Source organism: Rattus rattus, chromosome 6, assembly GCF_011064425.1.
Source record: "Rattus rattus isolate New Zealand chromosome 6, Rrattus_CSIRO_v1, whole genome shotgun sequence".
Classification (NCBI taxonomy): domain Eukaryota; kingdom Metazoa; phylum Chordata; class Mammalia; order Rodentia; family Muridae; genus Rattus; species Rattus rattus.
The window spans coordinates 108,128,701-108,144,652 of NC_046159.1; the positions used below are offsets into that span (position 1 = coordinate 108,128,701).

Here is a 15,952-nt window from a genome sequence, read left to right on the forward strand (position 1 = left end):
AAAGCAACAGATTGAACGGTTTTCATTTGTTCCTGTCCCAGGTACCAAAATGAGGTTAGTGTGTATGCTTTCACATTCTCAAAGAAACCCTGAACTTTGCTCTTAATGAGGCTAAATATGTCTTAATTATTATACACACATTCTGTCCAGAAATTCAGTATAGTTTTTAAAATACCTTTTGAATTTTCATTCATCCTAATTAAAATATACTAAGTTAAGGAACTTTGTTTTCTTGATGCTATGATATAAACATTTTTACCAAAGTCACAATGATCATGATATACTGGTTCTCACTATAAGTACATACTGATCATAACTCTATGGATATTTCATGGTCATATGCTCCTCTTAATCCTCCTCAGAAAAACTCCGACCTTTCAGTACTAGGAAAGCATCATAATTTGAGATGCTGTCACTGTTTAATGAGAGCAGATACCCAACATGCAAATTAGAGTGATGCAGCTAAATTAACTTCTACACGTATTTAACAGAACTCTTCAAACTATGTTGTAAAATAATACACCGAGCAGGTAGTGGGGGGCACACCCCTTTAATCCCAGATCCTCAGGAGGCAGCCAGATCTCTGAGTTTGAGGCCAGCACAGTCTACAGAGTGAGTTCCAGGACAGCTAAGACAGGGAAACCCTGTCTGAAACAAAACAAAGCAAAAACAAAAACCATTTGCAAACATATCTCCAGACTGATTTCCATAGCGTGAAGAACTCTGCATCTTTTTATAAGTTTAATTTTCCTTGACTTAAACGTGATTCAAAACAACCTTGATTTCTTACACTCCTTCAAATAAAAATTGCAGCCTTCTATAAAATAACACAGGGGAAAAGATGTTTGTTACAAGATATTAACAATCAAATCCCATCTCAAAGTCAAGCTCAAGTTCAGCTATCAAAGCTATGTGGCACTTATGCTTGAAGAATAGATTATGTTCAGAAAACATCTGTGTTTTCACTGAAGCACAACACTGTTGTTACAAGTTTGATGCTCTTCTTCCACCGAACTGCTTTTATCATATAATTACTTTTTAATTTTTAACACAAAGCTATTTTAATAGTTATAAAGACCAATTTAAAAGAAAAACTACTACAAAGAGGTTCTAGCATGTGTTCTCTCTCTCTCTCTCTCTCTCTCTCTCTCTCTCTCTCTCTCTCTCTCTCGTGAGTGTGTGTGTGTGTGTGTGTGTGTGTGTGTGTGTGTGTGTGTGTGTGTGTGTGTGTGTCTATTTGAAACAAGGTCTCTCTCTATAGCCTAGCTGGCCTGGTATTGCTCTTTCCTTTTGAGTTTTTGGTGTGACATTCTTAACTATCATCAGGGCTACAGTATAAGCATCTTGGTTTTGCTAATTCACAAAAACCAGAGAGGGGCACAGTACTAGCATGGAGACTTCCCCACACTGCCAGCACATAGAATATGGAACAGGGATAACTTTTATTTTTATACTATGTATTCCTGTACTGATACATATTACTTTTTATTAGTTAATTATCAATGAATTTTCATCACTCTAGGCATCTTGATGCTGTTTACCCAGTTTAATAATTAGTTCTTCATTTTATATCTTTATTTAGTCTTTCATCTATATTTTTTAGCATTTAGCTTTAAATGTGTGTGCCTGTGTCTATGCATGGACATGTACACATGTATGAAAAGTGTCCTTGAATCTCAAAAGAAGGTCTGGCTCCCGGAGCTGGTGTTATAGGTAGTTGTAGTTTACTGGACGTAGAGCCTAGGAACTTGGATCCCCTGCAAGGGGAACACATATTTTAACTGTGCTATTTTGTACTTTTTGATCTTTGAGAAATAGTTTAAAAAATGATAAATTGTGGTATTTTCATAAAAATTTATAAATCAAATTTGAACAACTAGTGCGTGTAGTGACACATACCTTTGATCTCAGCATTCAGGAAGCCAAGGCAAATCTCTTTTGAGTTTGAGGCTAGTCTCGTCCACATTGTAATCTTCTAACCAGCTAGGGCTACAAAATGAACACCCACTTTTCCCCCAACACACACACTCTATAAACAAACCCTAATTGTATTTAAAAGTTGAAAACTACTTATCTACTCTATCGGGTTGATATTTTCTAAAACCCAATAGGCAGTGGAGAATCCCAATTTTCTTCTTCTATATTCTACCCATTTTCTAATTTTTCATGAATTATCACAGCTGAGTGCTACTTCATCAGACTAGAGGATGCCCTGCTATTTAGTCCCTAACCCATAGCGTACTATTGGCTCAAGGTATACAGACTTCTAGTTCCTGATTTTAGTGGCTGGATGTGATCTTGCTGCTGTCTACCTTCAAGAAAGCTTGCACAAACTGGTGACTTCCTATAGGAAGAACACTTGTTTTCAGCATCACTGCTAAAGTGTTCTCCTGCAACAGCATCTTTATCTATTTGCTCTGTCAATTACCCACTTTGGTACAGAAAGAAGTCAAGATGGATCTTCACAGGACTCTTCCTGTTACTTCCTGGCTAGCTCACATTCCATAATTTCTTAAAGTGTGTAGTTTGTTTAAAGGGCAGTTCAGTAAGAACTTTAACACTTGGCTCGTATTATTTTTTTCTTGAATATGTTTTTAAATGTTGCTCTTTTGTTTCTAGGCATTTGCTATATTTATATGGGCAGTGCCTCCCAAAGGTCTACAGGCTAATAGTCTGGCTTTACTGACAGTTGCTGTGGTCTTTGGAAGGTCATTCGACCATTAGGATTGTGAGCACAAAGAAGACTGAGACCCTGGTCTGCCCTTTCTTTCTCTTCTGTGCATCAGTTCATGTTAGCAGTGTGGCTCTGCCACACGGTTCTGTCATAATGTGCTGCTCTTACCAGAATCCCAGAGCAATGATGCCACCTAGACTACAACATCACCACCAGGAGCCAAAATTAGTCTTTTTCTCTTCCTAAGTTAAAGGCTTCAGTTATTTCACCATAGTTATGGAAAGCCAAAAGAGCACAGAAAGTAGATGGATACCAGTCTCATTTTAATTCTTAGTGGCTTCATAATTTTGTCTACTAGCTAAAAATAGTGGTTTTAAGTTTAGTGTTATTAATATCTTAAGAGAAGCTGGCTGACTGTCATTTGCAGTCTTCCCTGTATACTTTATGTCTGTATTATGCTACTATAATCCCTATTCTCATTTATGCTAATAGATCAGTCTCCATTTCTGAAAATGATATATTCTTCTTTGATTTTTATTCCTGTTTTTACACTGTGAGGTGAAGGTGTGTGTGCACAGTGGTTGGGTGAGAACTCTGTAGAGTAGTTTCTGGCTTTCACCTTTCCCAGGGGCCCAGGGATTGAACTTAGGTCACTAAGTTTGAGTCACGGGTGCTTTTACATCCCGGAGCCACCTTGTCAGCCCTCATTTCTGATTTGTATGTGGTTTCTTTCACCTGCTCTTATAATTTGGTTATCACATGTGCATTTTTCAACATATACTTTGTATGTAGTTATATTCAGTTTCAGGCTTCATTATGTTGTTACAACTGTTAGATTGTTGAAATATAACTCTCACCTACTACTTTTGTTCAAAAGAAAGTATCTTTTCTCCATTATTTTCTTTGTTAGATTTATTTATTTTATGTATGTGAGTGCACTGTTACTGTCTTCAGACACACCAGAAGACATCACGGATATCATAGATGGTTGTGAACCACCATGTGGTGGCTGGGACTTGATCTCAGGACCTCTGGAAGAGCAGTCAGTGCACTTAACTACTGAGCCATCTCTCCAATCCCTCCATTATTTTCTTTAAAGTGTTTCTCTAAAGATCCGGTGCTTGTAACTGTATATAATTTTTGCACATTTAAGTAAGTTGGTTTCCCTCGGACCCAACAGCTTTCAGAGAGTTCCTATTGAAGAGGGACAATAGGGCTTAAGGACCCTAGAATGCATCTGGTTTAGAGGTCGTCTATCTCAAGGTCTCTGTATAAGTCTGTTTATATACCTGTGTGTGCACACATGTGCCAGTGTCCGTATGGATGTCAGATAACTTGCAGGAGTCAGTTCTTTCCTTTCATCTTGTCCATGCTGGAGATTAAACTTGGCAATAAGTTCCTTTACCCACTAAGCCATCTCACTGCCTGGTTCTCATAATTTGAATCCTCCTAGCTCACTAGCTACTACTGCAAAGGAACCAATATTCCCTCCCCCTACCCCACCCCAGTCAAAGTGTTTCCCTTTTAGGAAACACCATGTGCTTCCTGACACTGCTATAAGCTAACCTCTCTCCCTGTGGCTGCTCTGTTCTTGCATTGAGGAGTTTGCTGTATTACTGCAGGGTTACCTTGTATCTCAAGCTCTCTTCATTGCACTGTGTGGGCTTTAGCACATGAACCAAAGTTTTCTGTTGTTTTTGATTAAACTTACAATAAATTGTGAACTTTCTCTGGCTCCCAATTTTTCTGGATGTGTGATTTACATATGGTTTAAAAAGCCTTTCTGTTGGAATTCTCCTAGGCAAAGCAACAACATGAAAAGTCTGATAGCTAAGCTGCCATATGTTCACCAGAAATATGATTCTTTGAATTTCATTTTTTTAATGTTAAAAGTCAAAATGGAAAAGTAATTTTTAAAATATCCTTTTCTTTCCTACATTCTTCTGAATTTTAAAACATGAAGTATTGAGCCCTAAAGCATCGTGGTATCACAAATGGTTTTTGGAGTGTCAAAGGCACACGTTAGTAAGTTCTAACTCACCACTTCATTTACACAAAATAAACTGTACACTGGAGGCTGCGACAGACGCCGCATGCTCAGCAGTGCAGCACAGGCTGTCAGTGACGAGATGACTCAGGACCAAGTCCTGGTGTCTTCCTCTCTTTTACCATTCTTTTACACCATGTGATCAGGTAAAAGCCCAATATTAGTTATATAATACTAGCTAATTTCCAAGGAACAGCCAATTTTATCACAGACAAACAAATGTCACATACAACTCTGTGTGCCACAGCCAGAATATCCTGAGCTATTCTATTTTCAACCTATACAAGTAATTTTTGAAAACTTCAGTACTTTTCTGGTAAAGTATTAGTAATTTTTGATCAAAAAGATAAATTGTTCCTTGATAATATCACCCTCATGTTCTGTTCTTAAACAACCAGAATCAGCCTAACATCTTTTAGAGTTCTTTGCTCCCAGGAGAACAACCCCAAGGATGCCATCAACAATAAGCATGGCGATAATAGAGCCCCTGCCGCGCACGAAGCACTCGTGTCCTGCTTTCCAGCACCTGCAGCAAAGACGTCCCACCTATCCCCAGCAGCCACGCCCTCCAATTCCAAAACCCTGCCAGTCTTCTTTGACGAGGACATCAGTGGGGAGTGGGTTGGACGAATTGTTTTAGAATTGTTTGCAGATATTGTTCCTAAAACTGCAGAAATTTTTTCTGCATTGTGTACAGGAGAAAAGGGCACTGGATTCACAACTGGAAAATCTCTTCATTTTAAAGGATGTCCTTTCCACCGAATTATTAAGAAATTTATGATTCAGGGTGGAGACTACTCAAATCAGAATGGGACAGGTGAAGAGAGTATTTATGGTGAAAACTTTGAAGACGAGAACTTTAAAAGCATGACCGGGAGGGTTTGCTGAGCATGGCACATGCAGGCCCCAATACAAATGGTTATCAGTTCTTTATCACAACAGGTCCAACTCCTCATGTGGATGGGAAACATGTGGTATTTGGTCAAGTAATAAAAGGGCTAGGTGTGGCAAGGATTCTTGAAAATGTAGAAGTGAGTGGTGAAAAACCTGCCAAACTATGTTATTGTAGAATGTGGAGAATCGAAAGAAGGGGATGACTGGGGAATATTCCCCAAAGTGGCTCTGGTGACAGTCATCCAGATTTCCCCGAGGATGCAGAAGTAGACTTAAAAGATGTAGATAAAATTTTATTAAATTAATGTTCATTAAATTAAAGATTGGAAATACTTTTTTCAAGTCTCAGAACTGAGAGATGACTATTAAAAAATATGCAAAGGTTTTAAGGTGTGTGGATAGTTCAAAGGCTGTTATTAAGAAAGCAGATCTATCCAGATTGCAACCCATAGCCTTAAGTTGTGTGCTGAGTATTGGTGCTTGTAAATTGAAGATGTCAAATTAGCAGGGAGCAACTGACAGTTGCTTGAAAGCTCTTGAAATGGACCCTTGAAATACTTAGGCACTACATGGAAAAGCGCAAGGACGGCAAGGCTTAAAAGAATATGAACTTAAAAGAATATTGGCTGCTCTTAAGAAGGCGTGGGAGAGAACCCAGGAGATAAAGCTGTCCAGGCAGAATTGTCTAAAGCTAAACAAATGATAAAGGCACAGAAAGATAAAGAGAAGGCAATACATGCAAAAATGCTTGCTTAATAAGGATTAAAGTTTCCTTAACTATTATATATTGATTATATAAAGGACAATGTATATTATATATTATACAATGTATATACAATGTATATTACTGTCTACATGATCTCTGATGTGTTTCCCTTGATCTTTGTCATTATTCACATAGCATTGCTGACATCAGTTCCTTCTTAATAAAGTGTTATGAAATACAAAAAAAAAAAAAAAAAAAAAGATTAAGCATGGCTTTGAAAAACTCAATCAGAAAGATCCTGCACAAAACTAAGAGATCTGAGGCCTGAGTTTCAATCAGTTTTCTCTGAACAAGACAGATTTATTCCTTTAGGAGAATCACTTAATCAATTTATTCTCCAGGGTTGACCAGTCAGTCCACAATTTCATGTTTTAAATATTAAAAGGGTAAAACAATCACTACTTTTTTAAGACTGATGCTACAGTTAATGGATTACTTACAAATCAATCATACTGTAGTGGAGAGAGAAGTACAGCTGTAATACATGGAGAAGACAGTCCAGCTGTCTGAGTGTGGGAAAAGAACAGAAGTTTCTACTAGGCCGAGCAGCACCTTGGTGATTTTTGCATTCAGTGTTAACACTGATAAATACGAAAGAGGAACTGAGGGAGATTCAGTGGTGAGAGCAGAGATTGTCCCACACCAATTTATAATCTGCAGAGGCTGTTGTGACCTGGAGCACAGGCAGATGAAAGCCCCCCAAGGCCTTTTCATTTCTCTCTACATCACATCAACACGTCTCTTGTCTAGCTAGCTGTGTGTCAACTTAATATGACCTATAGTCATCTGAGAGGAGGAAGCCTAAATTGAGAAAATGCCTCCATAAGATCCAGCCAAGGGGCATTTATAAAATTAGAGACTGATGAGAAATGGCCCAGTTCATTGTGGGTTATGCCATCACTGACCTTGTGGTCCCAGATTCTATAAGAAAGCAGGATGAGAAAACCGGGATGAGAAGACCATGAAAGACTCACTCCTTCATTGGGTCTGCATCAGCTCCTGCTTCCAAGTTCCTGTCCTGTTTGAGTTCCTGTCCTAACTTCCTTTGATGATGAACAGTGATAAATCAAATAAATTTTTTCCCCCTCAAAAAAAAAAAAAAAAAAAAGAAAGAAGAAAAAAGATCCCGCAGAGTTCCAAACTTAACCAGAGGGCATTGCCATTTTTATTTTCCCCTCAGTACTTAGCAGATGTAAATCTTTTTCTCTATACCAGCCGTGCATTAACAAAACTGTAAAAAAAATTTTCAAAGCAAAGCAAAATGGTCTATAAAGAAACAATAAATAAAGGTCTGGAATTAGCTGCTACGTTAGACTGTAGGCCAAAGGTGGAAACCAGCACAATTCTATCATTACCTCTGATTTCCCAAGTAACATACAACACTAGCTGATCCAGTGGACAGACCTTAAGTCTCTCCCACACTCTGAAAGCTGTTCTAAACAGCTTCACTAAGTAAAACTGCCTAAAAATTCAAAGGAGATCCTGTTCCCTTTGACTATGATAAGGATGATGAAAAGAGGACATCTATAATAATTAAAGTGGCTTCTACATCACTAGTCATGACTGTCTTGTCCACAACACCATCATATGCTGAGTTTAAAGTTAATCTAGAATATGCCAAGTTCCTACATAGCTTTGTAACAAGTTTCTGATTACAAACAAAAGTAAGTAAATTTTAGTTTAACTGGAAGGAAGGCTCTAGATTTCAAACTCATTAACAAATGATTTTAAATTTCTTTCAGAAAAACAGAACAAAAATATTAATAGGGTAAGTTATAATTCTTACAGTGTGTGTATACTTGTAAAACTCTAAATTTCTTTTTTCTAATACTGCTCCATCTACTCTCTACACTAAAGTTTTAAATACATTAATAATTACATAGGTATTAAGATTAATAGCTTAATATTTTATCTTGTACCAAACTAAAAAATATAAAAATAACCTTGTACTTCCTAAAGTAATTTTATTACCTGCAATGGCATCAACAGTTAGACAGCACAGCATACACATCTAAAGCAGACCTGAAGAGCAAAGGTTACTCAGCACTAATAACTTTACTAGCATTAACTGCACCAAACCTGATGATCAAACACCAATTTTGGTCCACCGTCGGCAGCAGTGTCTTCACTTAGTAACATCCAGGTGTTGGTGTCAATGTCGTAACGGTAGAAATCACTTTTCAGAGATTTGCTGTTCCTCACAGAGGAATCCAAGTAACGGCCCAATGTGTAGATTTGTCTCCGCTGAATGTCAATGCACATTTTATGACATGATCTGGCACTAGGACCATTCTGGAGAAAGGGGAGGAAAGAAAAGGGGGTATCAAAAAGCAAAGAGTAGAAATGCTCTCCTCTGCTGTACTTCATTAAAACTCCTAACAAGTCAACTAATGTGGATCTCACGGTAGACTAGATCATAATCTCTAAAAGAAAGCAAAAGAAGCAGTGGGAGACACAAACTTTACCCTACAAGTGTTTTAAATCAGCCAGGAAACAAGCATAAACCACTCTTTCCTCTCTGGTACTTGATTCAATATCTTATGCAACATTGTGTTTTACTTGCCTTGAACACAACTCAACTCCCTATTACACCTTAATCTAGTTTAAGGCATATGGGGTCTTTAAAAGTATTGTGAACAAAAATCAAAATAAAAAAACTATGTGTATGATCTTATATATGCATAAGGGGTGTGTGTGTGTGTGTGTGTGTGTGTGTGTGTGTGTGTGTGTGTGTGTGTGTGTAACCCTAAAGTAAACATCAGTCGCCTTAGTTTGACTTTTTCTCTGAATGACTCTACCTTTTTTTAACTTGACATAAAACTGGCCAGTACATTTTCTCAGTCAAGATTCCAGCTCCCCAGTTATGCCTAAGTTTGTGTCAGGCTGACAAAAACCAACCTGCATATTTGCTAAATTCTGTTTCCATTATTACTGAGGATAGATGTGCTTCATCAAATCCTTACAAAATCCTACAATGAAGCCATTATCACTACTTCAGAGTCTGAACTACTAGTCTCAAAACTAGAAAGAGATGATGATATCTGAGTCCCTCTGTAATCAGATTTAAAACATCAGAAAGCCCTTTCCTCCTCACTTTTATAAACAGTTGTTTTTCCTCGGAAGAGAGAAATAAGCAAAGATCAAACTGCTACTAAAATGTCTATGCTCATGACTGAGATGATGAGACATAGGAAGACTGTTGAATGCCTAACTTGAGCCCGGATGTAATCTGCAGGAAATAAAAAGCCACTGTAAGTTCCTACAACAAGACCGAACACAAAATACCAATATTTTAAGAGAAGTAACATAATGTAATTAACTTGACTAAATGAGGGAATATTACACACACAAAAGGCTTGACATTAGTAATAGCAATTGAGAAAGTAAGCTGATTGGAATCTTTTGTATTTGTACAAATTATTCTAATACATATATTTTAGAACTTTCTTTTGCTAAGATTTCATAGATAAGAAGAAATCTTAGGGGAGGGTTTCCTCCATGGCTAGATAACCTCAGAAACAAAGATGAAGTTATATGCCCGAAGCCCATTTTCTTTAGTATGAAATTTTAATTTTTAATCAAGAGACAGAACTCTTGCTTCTGTTCAGGTATCATTAATACCACTAAAATGACAAGTAAACTGTACCCCAGGGAGAGGGGAATGGGAAATTAAAGTGATGGAAAGGAAAACAGAAAACAACTAGAGAATGTGAACATGGAGGTCCTTGCAAAGATTGACAGTATTTTAAACACCAACAAAGCTAGTTTCTTATAGAGAGAAAATTCTACCAACATCAGAAATAAGCTCAGGAATATTACTAAAGAATAACAGAAATTACAAGGAAAATATTTATTAAGAAAAGCAAGTACAATTTAACAATAGTTAATAGTATAGGTAAAAAATTGACAAATAAAATATGTAGATAAAATAGATACAATCCTTGAAAAAAATATGACCTACCAAATGTTGTGAGATAGAAATGGAGAGCCCTTCCACATAAAAAGTGAATTATCATTCTAAGTTCTTCCTCTAACAGTGGACTCATATCTATCTGCCCTGGTACATTTTATCAAGCATTCATATAAAAAATTATCAATTTTAGACAAGCTCCATTTTAAAAATCTGTTCTATTTCACCTCTAAGTAAATTTTCTGCAGATAACAGCTCTGAAACTAAATTACTAATATCATAGGTAGCAGAGTTAAAAGAAGGAAAAAGGAAAGGAAAGCTAATTGATACATAGTGAGGATACTTTAAGAACATGCACATAAAAATAACTGTTAACATGTCATCAATAGGATCTAGTGATTTCAAAAATTATTTAATTTTATTTTATATATTTTATGTGTTTTTCATGCATGCATGCATATATGTGTACCATGTGCATGTCTGATGCCACAAGGATCAGGAAAGAATTAGATTTTGTGAAAGTAGACATTGTGAACTGCCAGGTGGGTGCTAAGAACTGCACTCAGGTCCTCTGAAAGAGTGGCACACCCTCTTAACTGCTGAGCCATCTCTTATTACCAGATCCAGCAATTTTGAATAGTATATTTCATTAAAAAGTTTCTTGTAGGAATTCAAGACTAATTTTATGGCTGAAATAATCATGGTAATTTGTTACATTAATAGAATAAAAAATATTAATACCAATACAAAAGGAATTTTTGATACAATTCAATGTATGTTCATAATAAAAAACCAAAACAAAAAAAACATAGCAAAAGAGGAGTAGAAAGTGCTTCAATCTGATAAAGGAATGAGGAAATTTGAAGCCTAACCATCACTTAGCAGTAACATACAAATATTCTACAACTAAGATCTAAAGACAAGGATGTTCACACTCACCACTCTATTTTATAGTCAAGGTCACTGGTGAAATGGGAAAGACATTAGAAAGCAATGAAGTTATGAGGTAAAGAGGAAGAGTATGTGAGGCTGTCTCTAGTCATACATAACTTAATTATAGTCAGTGGACTTGGTAAAAATCATACAATCCAAACAAACGCCTCCCTCTCCCTCTCTCTCTCTGGGGTCCTTCAGGCAGTCTACAACCAAAGTTCTTTCCATGATAATACTTAAACATTTGTCTCTTCATTCTCATCTATAGGCAAAAGTTCCCAGAGGTTAAATGCTTTTCTGATACACCAAAAGTCTGAATGCAGAAGCAGATGTGGTTCAACTACTTCAACTTCCTTCTATTGCATCAAACATTAAGGAGACTTGAAAAGTATGAAACAATGCCAATTTTGTGTAGAATGGTTGTCTAAAAAAACATCTATATAGTTGTTGGCGTTCCAAATTCACACAGTAATTTTTCCCATGGACTATATTGGGAGATCCAGCCCTAGGGAAGGAGTTGTAAGCAGATTTCTGTGAGTTTGAGGTCAGCCTGATCTACATAGTAAGTTCCAGGATAGCCAAGGCTACATAAGTGAGACCCTATCTCGGGAAACAAAAACAACAAAACCCAAATAGTTCGCTTATTCAGAAATTATAATCGAGACAGACATTGTCTTAGAAAAAAGAGCGATATCAGAATTGAAGTAAAATGGACCAATTCTGTTGCTAATGATATAAAACATGTTTTAAAGAAACAGAATTATGGAAGACTGTCCTTGATCTCAACATCTTCTCAATGCTCCAAGACTTTTGTACTGAGACTGACAGCAAATGAACAAATGTGTTTTGAGATATCATATGATAAAATAGGCCAACATTTAGAAATGAATTAGTACTTTTCACATGACCAACACATAAGTGAAAAAGCATGTACAGGTTTTATAAAATCGATCCAACCAGCAAACAAGACCATGAATTTTATCACAACAGACACAAAGCGCTAAGTGATACGAACTACATGACAAACTACCACTAACAAACTACCACATCAAACCAGACACACTCAAACTAACAGAAGAGAAAGTGGGCAAGAGTCTCGAACACATGGGCACTGGGAAAAATTTCCTGAACAAAACACCAATGGCTTATGCTCTAAGATCAAGAATAGACAAATGGGACCTCATAAAACTACAAAGCTTCTGTAAGGCAAAGGACATTGTCTTTAGGACAAAACAGTAACCAACAGATTGGGGAAAAGATCTTTACCAATTCTACATCTGATAGAGGGCTGATATCCAAAATATACAAAGAACTCAAGAAGTTAGACTCCAGAGAGCCAAATAACCCTATTAAAAAAATGGGGTACAGAGCTAAACAAAGAATTCTCAGCTGAGGAATATCAAAGGGCTGAGAAGCACCTAAAGAAATGTTCAACATTCTTAGTCATCAGGGAAATACAAATCAAAACAACCCTGAGATTCCACCTCATACCAACTAATCGGAATGGCTAAGATAAAAAACTCAGGTGACAGCAGATGCTGGTGAGGATGTGGAGAAAGAGGAACACTCCTCCATTGTTGGTGGGATTGCAGACTGGTACAATCTCTCTGGAAATCAGTCTGAAGGTTCCTCAGAAAATTGGACATTCTACTACCTAAGGACCCAGCTATACCTCTCTTGGGCATATACCCAAAAGATGCCCCAACATACAACAAAGACACATGCTCCACTATGTTCATAGAAGCCTCATTTATAATAGTCAGAAGCTGGAAAGAACCCAGATACCCTTCAACAGAGAAATGGATTCAGAAAATGTGGTACATTTACCAGCTATCAAAAACAGCTAGTAAAAAAAGTAATACTAGCTGAATATTACTCAGCTATCAAAAACAATGACTTCATGAAATTCATAGGCAAATGGAATGAACTAGAAAATATCATCTTGAGTGAAGTAACCCAATCACAGAAAAACACAAATGGTATGCACTCATTAATAAGTGGATATTAGCCCCAAAGCTCAAATTACCCAAGATGTAATCCACAGACCACATGAAGCTCAAGAAGAAGGATGACCAGGATGCTTCCACTCCTCCTTAAAAGGGGGAACAAAAATATCCATAGGAGGGAATATGGAGACAAAGTTTAGAGCAGAGACTAAAGGAACGGCCATTCAGAGCCTGCCCCACATGTGGCCCATATATACAGCCACAAAAACTTGATAAGATAGATGAAGCTAAGAAGTAAGTGCATGCTAACAGGAACTGGATATAGATCTCTCCTGAGAGACACAACCAGAGCATGTCAAATAAAGAAGCAAACCACTGAACTGTGAACAGGACCCCGTTGGGGGGAATTAGAGAAAGGATTGAAAGAGTTGAAGAAGCTTGCAACCCCATAAGAATAACAATGCCAACCAAGCAGAGCTTCCAAGGACTAAATAAACTACTACCCAAAGACTATACATGGACTGACCTAGGCCTCCAACTGCATATGTAGCAGAGGATGGCCTTGTTGGGCACCAGTGGAAGGGGAAGCCCTTGATCCTGCCAAGGTTGGATCCCCAGTGCAGGGGAATGTCGGGAAAAGGGGGGAAGTAAGGTGGGGTAGATGGGGGGCACCCTTATGGGGGAGGGGGAGGAGAAGGGGCTTATAGACAGGAAACCAGGAAAGGGAATAACATTTTAAATGTAAATAAAGAAATATATCCAATAAAAAAAAGAAAGATTTGTCTATTTGAGACACAACATTAAAGAAAGCTATATACGGCTGCCTGGAAAGGCTCCTAAAGATCCATTCCCATGCCTCAAATACATCTAAATATGGTCCAATTTTCTCCTTTTTTTTCATGTAAAACATGTCCTATGAGAGTAAATATATAAACAGATACAAGAATCTAGTTGTCCTTGATTAACCTAGTCATTAATAATATCTAAAAATCTGAAACAATGCCATTTTTGAAAACAATTAATTGATAAATATTAAAGGTATTTCTAACATAATACCTTTCAATAAGCATAACCTAAATAACCTGAGAAAACCCTAGTAGGTTTTTTAAGTAAATAAAAAATCCTAAAACCCTAGATTTGAAAATCACTAATACAAATCAGTATCCAGTAAGCAGAGCTCTGTCTAATGCCTTCTGTCTCACTAATCCTATGAAGTCAGAGATGTTTAAGAAAACAAGAGATAACAATTAAAATATGTGTGTGTGCATAGATGACATTTTCCAGAACTCCCTTTATGAAAAACTAACCCAGCCTTTTTAAAGAAGACATCTCTTGCTATAAAACTCATTTTTATTAATACTGTTAGCCTGGAAAGAATACTAAACGTGGATCATGGTTAATAAAAATGCTTTTCTTTGTGCTTACTTGTAGTGCCAAGAAACCCAGGCTCTTGTACAAGACAAGTACAAGGTATTTGTACAAGGTACAGTGGCTCTACCACTTAATAACACCCCAGCCTTTTATTATTTCATTCTAGCATTCTTTCATCATTAACTACTTTAAAGAACATTTCAAACCAACAAAAACATACTAGCCTAGCCACATAAACATTTAAAATTATTTTCTCCTTAAGAACTCAGTCTTTAGGGGTTGGGGATTAGCTCAGTGGTAGAGCGCTTGCCTAGGAAACGCAAGGCCCTGGGTTCGGTCCCCAGCTCCGAAAAAAAAAAAGAACCAAAAAAAAAAAAAAAAAAGAACTCAGTCTTTATTAGCCTTTGACCACTAAGTGTTTTACTAGACACATATTTAAATAAATTCAAGTGGTTTAAGTTATTTTGCTGATTGTATATCATGCTTTTGAAACACACACCTTGAGATTCCACCAACAATAACCTATACTCACTGGTACAAAAAAATTAGGTATGCAAACTAGTAACTTCTGAATGTTAGAAACAATGAGCTATTTATGTCAGGACAACGTTACCATTCAGTTCATAGATAGACCAACTGAAGATTTTTAGACATTGACTTAAGTCACTGTTCTATTGCTGTGAGAAGACACCATAATCAAGGCAACTCTTATGAAGAAGAGCATTTAATTTTGGGAGGCTTCCCCTATCATTTCAGAGGTTTGTCCATTATCATCATGGAGGGAACTCCATGGCAGCATGTAGCAGCAGCTGAGAACTACATTCTGATCAGTAGGCGGAGAGGAAGAGAAAAAAAAAGTCTCTGGGCATGACATAGGCTTTTGAAATCTCAAAGCCCTCCAAGGCCACACTTCCTAATCGTTCTCAAATAATGCTATACCCCGATGACTAAGCATTTTAAATATATGGACCTATGGGGGAGGGCATTTTTATTTAAACCACCACAGGCATGATGGAGAAACAAATTATAAGAAACCTGAGCTCCACTACTAAAATATTTTATTAGCTTCAAAGTAACAGAAAATGTTTTCATCCAAGTAATTACTGTCATTTTTAACTTCATATTACAATGTATGAATATGGTATAAAAAATAATAGAAGGAGCTAGGCATAGTGACATAGTTACTCCAGCACAGAACAGGTAAAGCCAGGTGTGGCGAAGCCCAAGGACAGCCTTGATTTGAAGCTGGACTGCCCTATCTAGTAAGACAATGTCTCAAAAACACAAAACATCCAATAAAGAAAGCCCCACACCCATATCCAATCTTCTGAATTTTGTATTTATCATTCTTTTGCTATACTTCAACACTAACTTTTTATTAAGTTACTTCATCTATTTACTTAAAAAAGAA

At 37.0% G+C, this 15,952-nt stretch overlaps 1 protein-coding gene and 1 pseudogene across 3 annotated transcripts in view; one reads left to right on the forward strand and one right to left on the reverse strand.

Annotated features, from left to right (window-relative positions):
- The window catches only part of Mkln1 (muskelin 1), a 148,961-nt gene that overhangs the window by 43,544 nt on the left and 89,465 nt on the right, over positions 1 to 15,952 (reverse strand). For all 3 annotated transcript variants that reach the window (XM_032906799.1, XM_032906798.1, XM_032906800.1), the window contains exon 10: positions 8,461 to 8,673. In XM_032906799.1, coding sequence (XP_032762690.1) covers positions 8,461 to 8,673 — 213 coding nt within the window. The remainder of the gene's footprint in view (positions 1 to 8,460; positions 8,674 to 15,952) is intronic.
- Positions 50 to 6,371, forward strand: LOC116903623 (annotated as a pseudogene).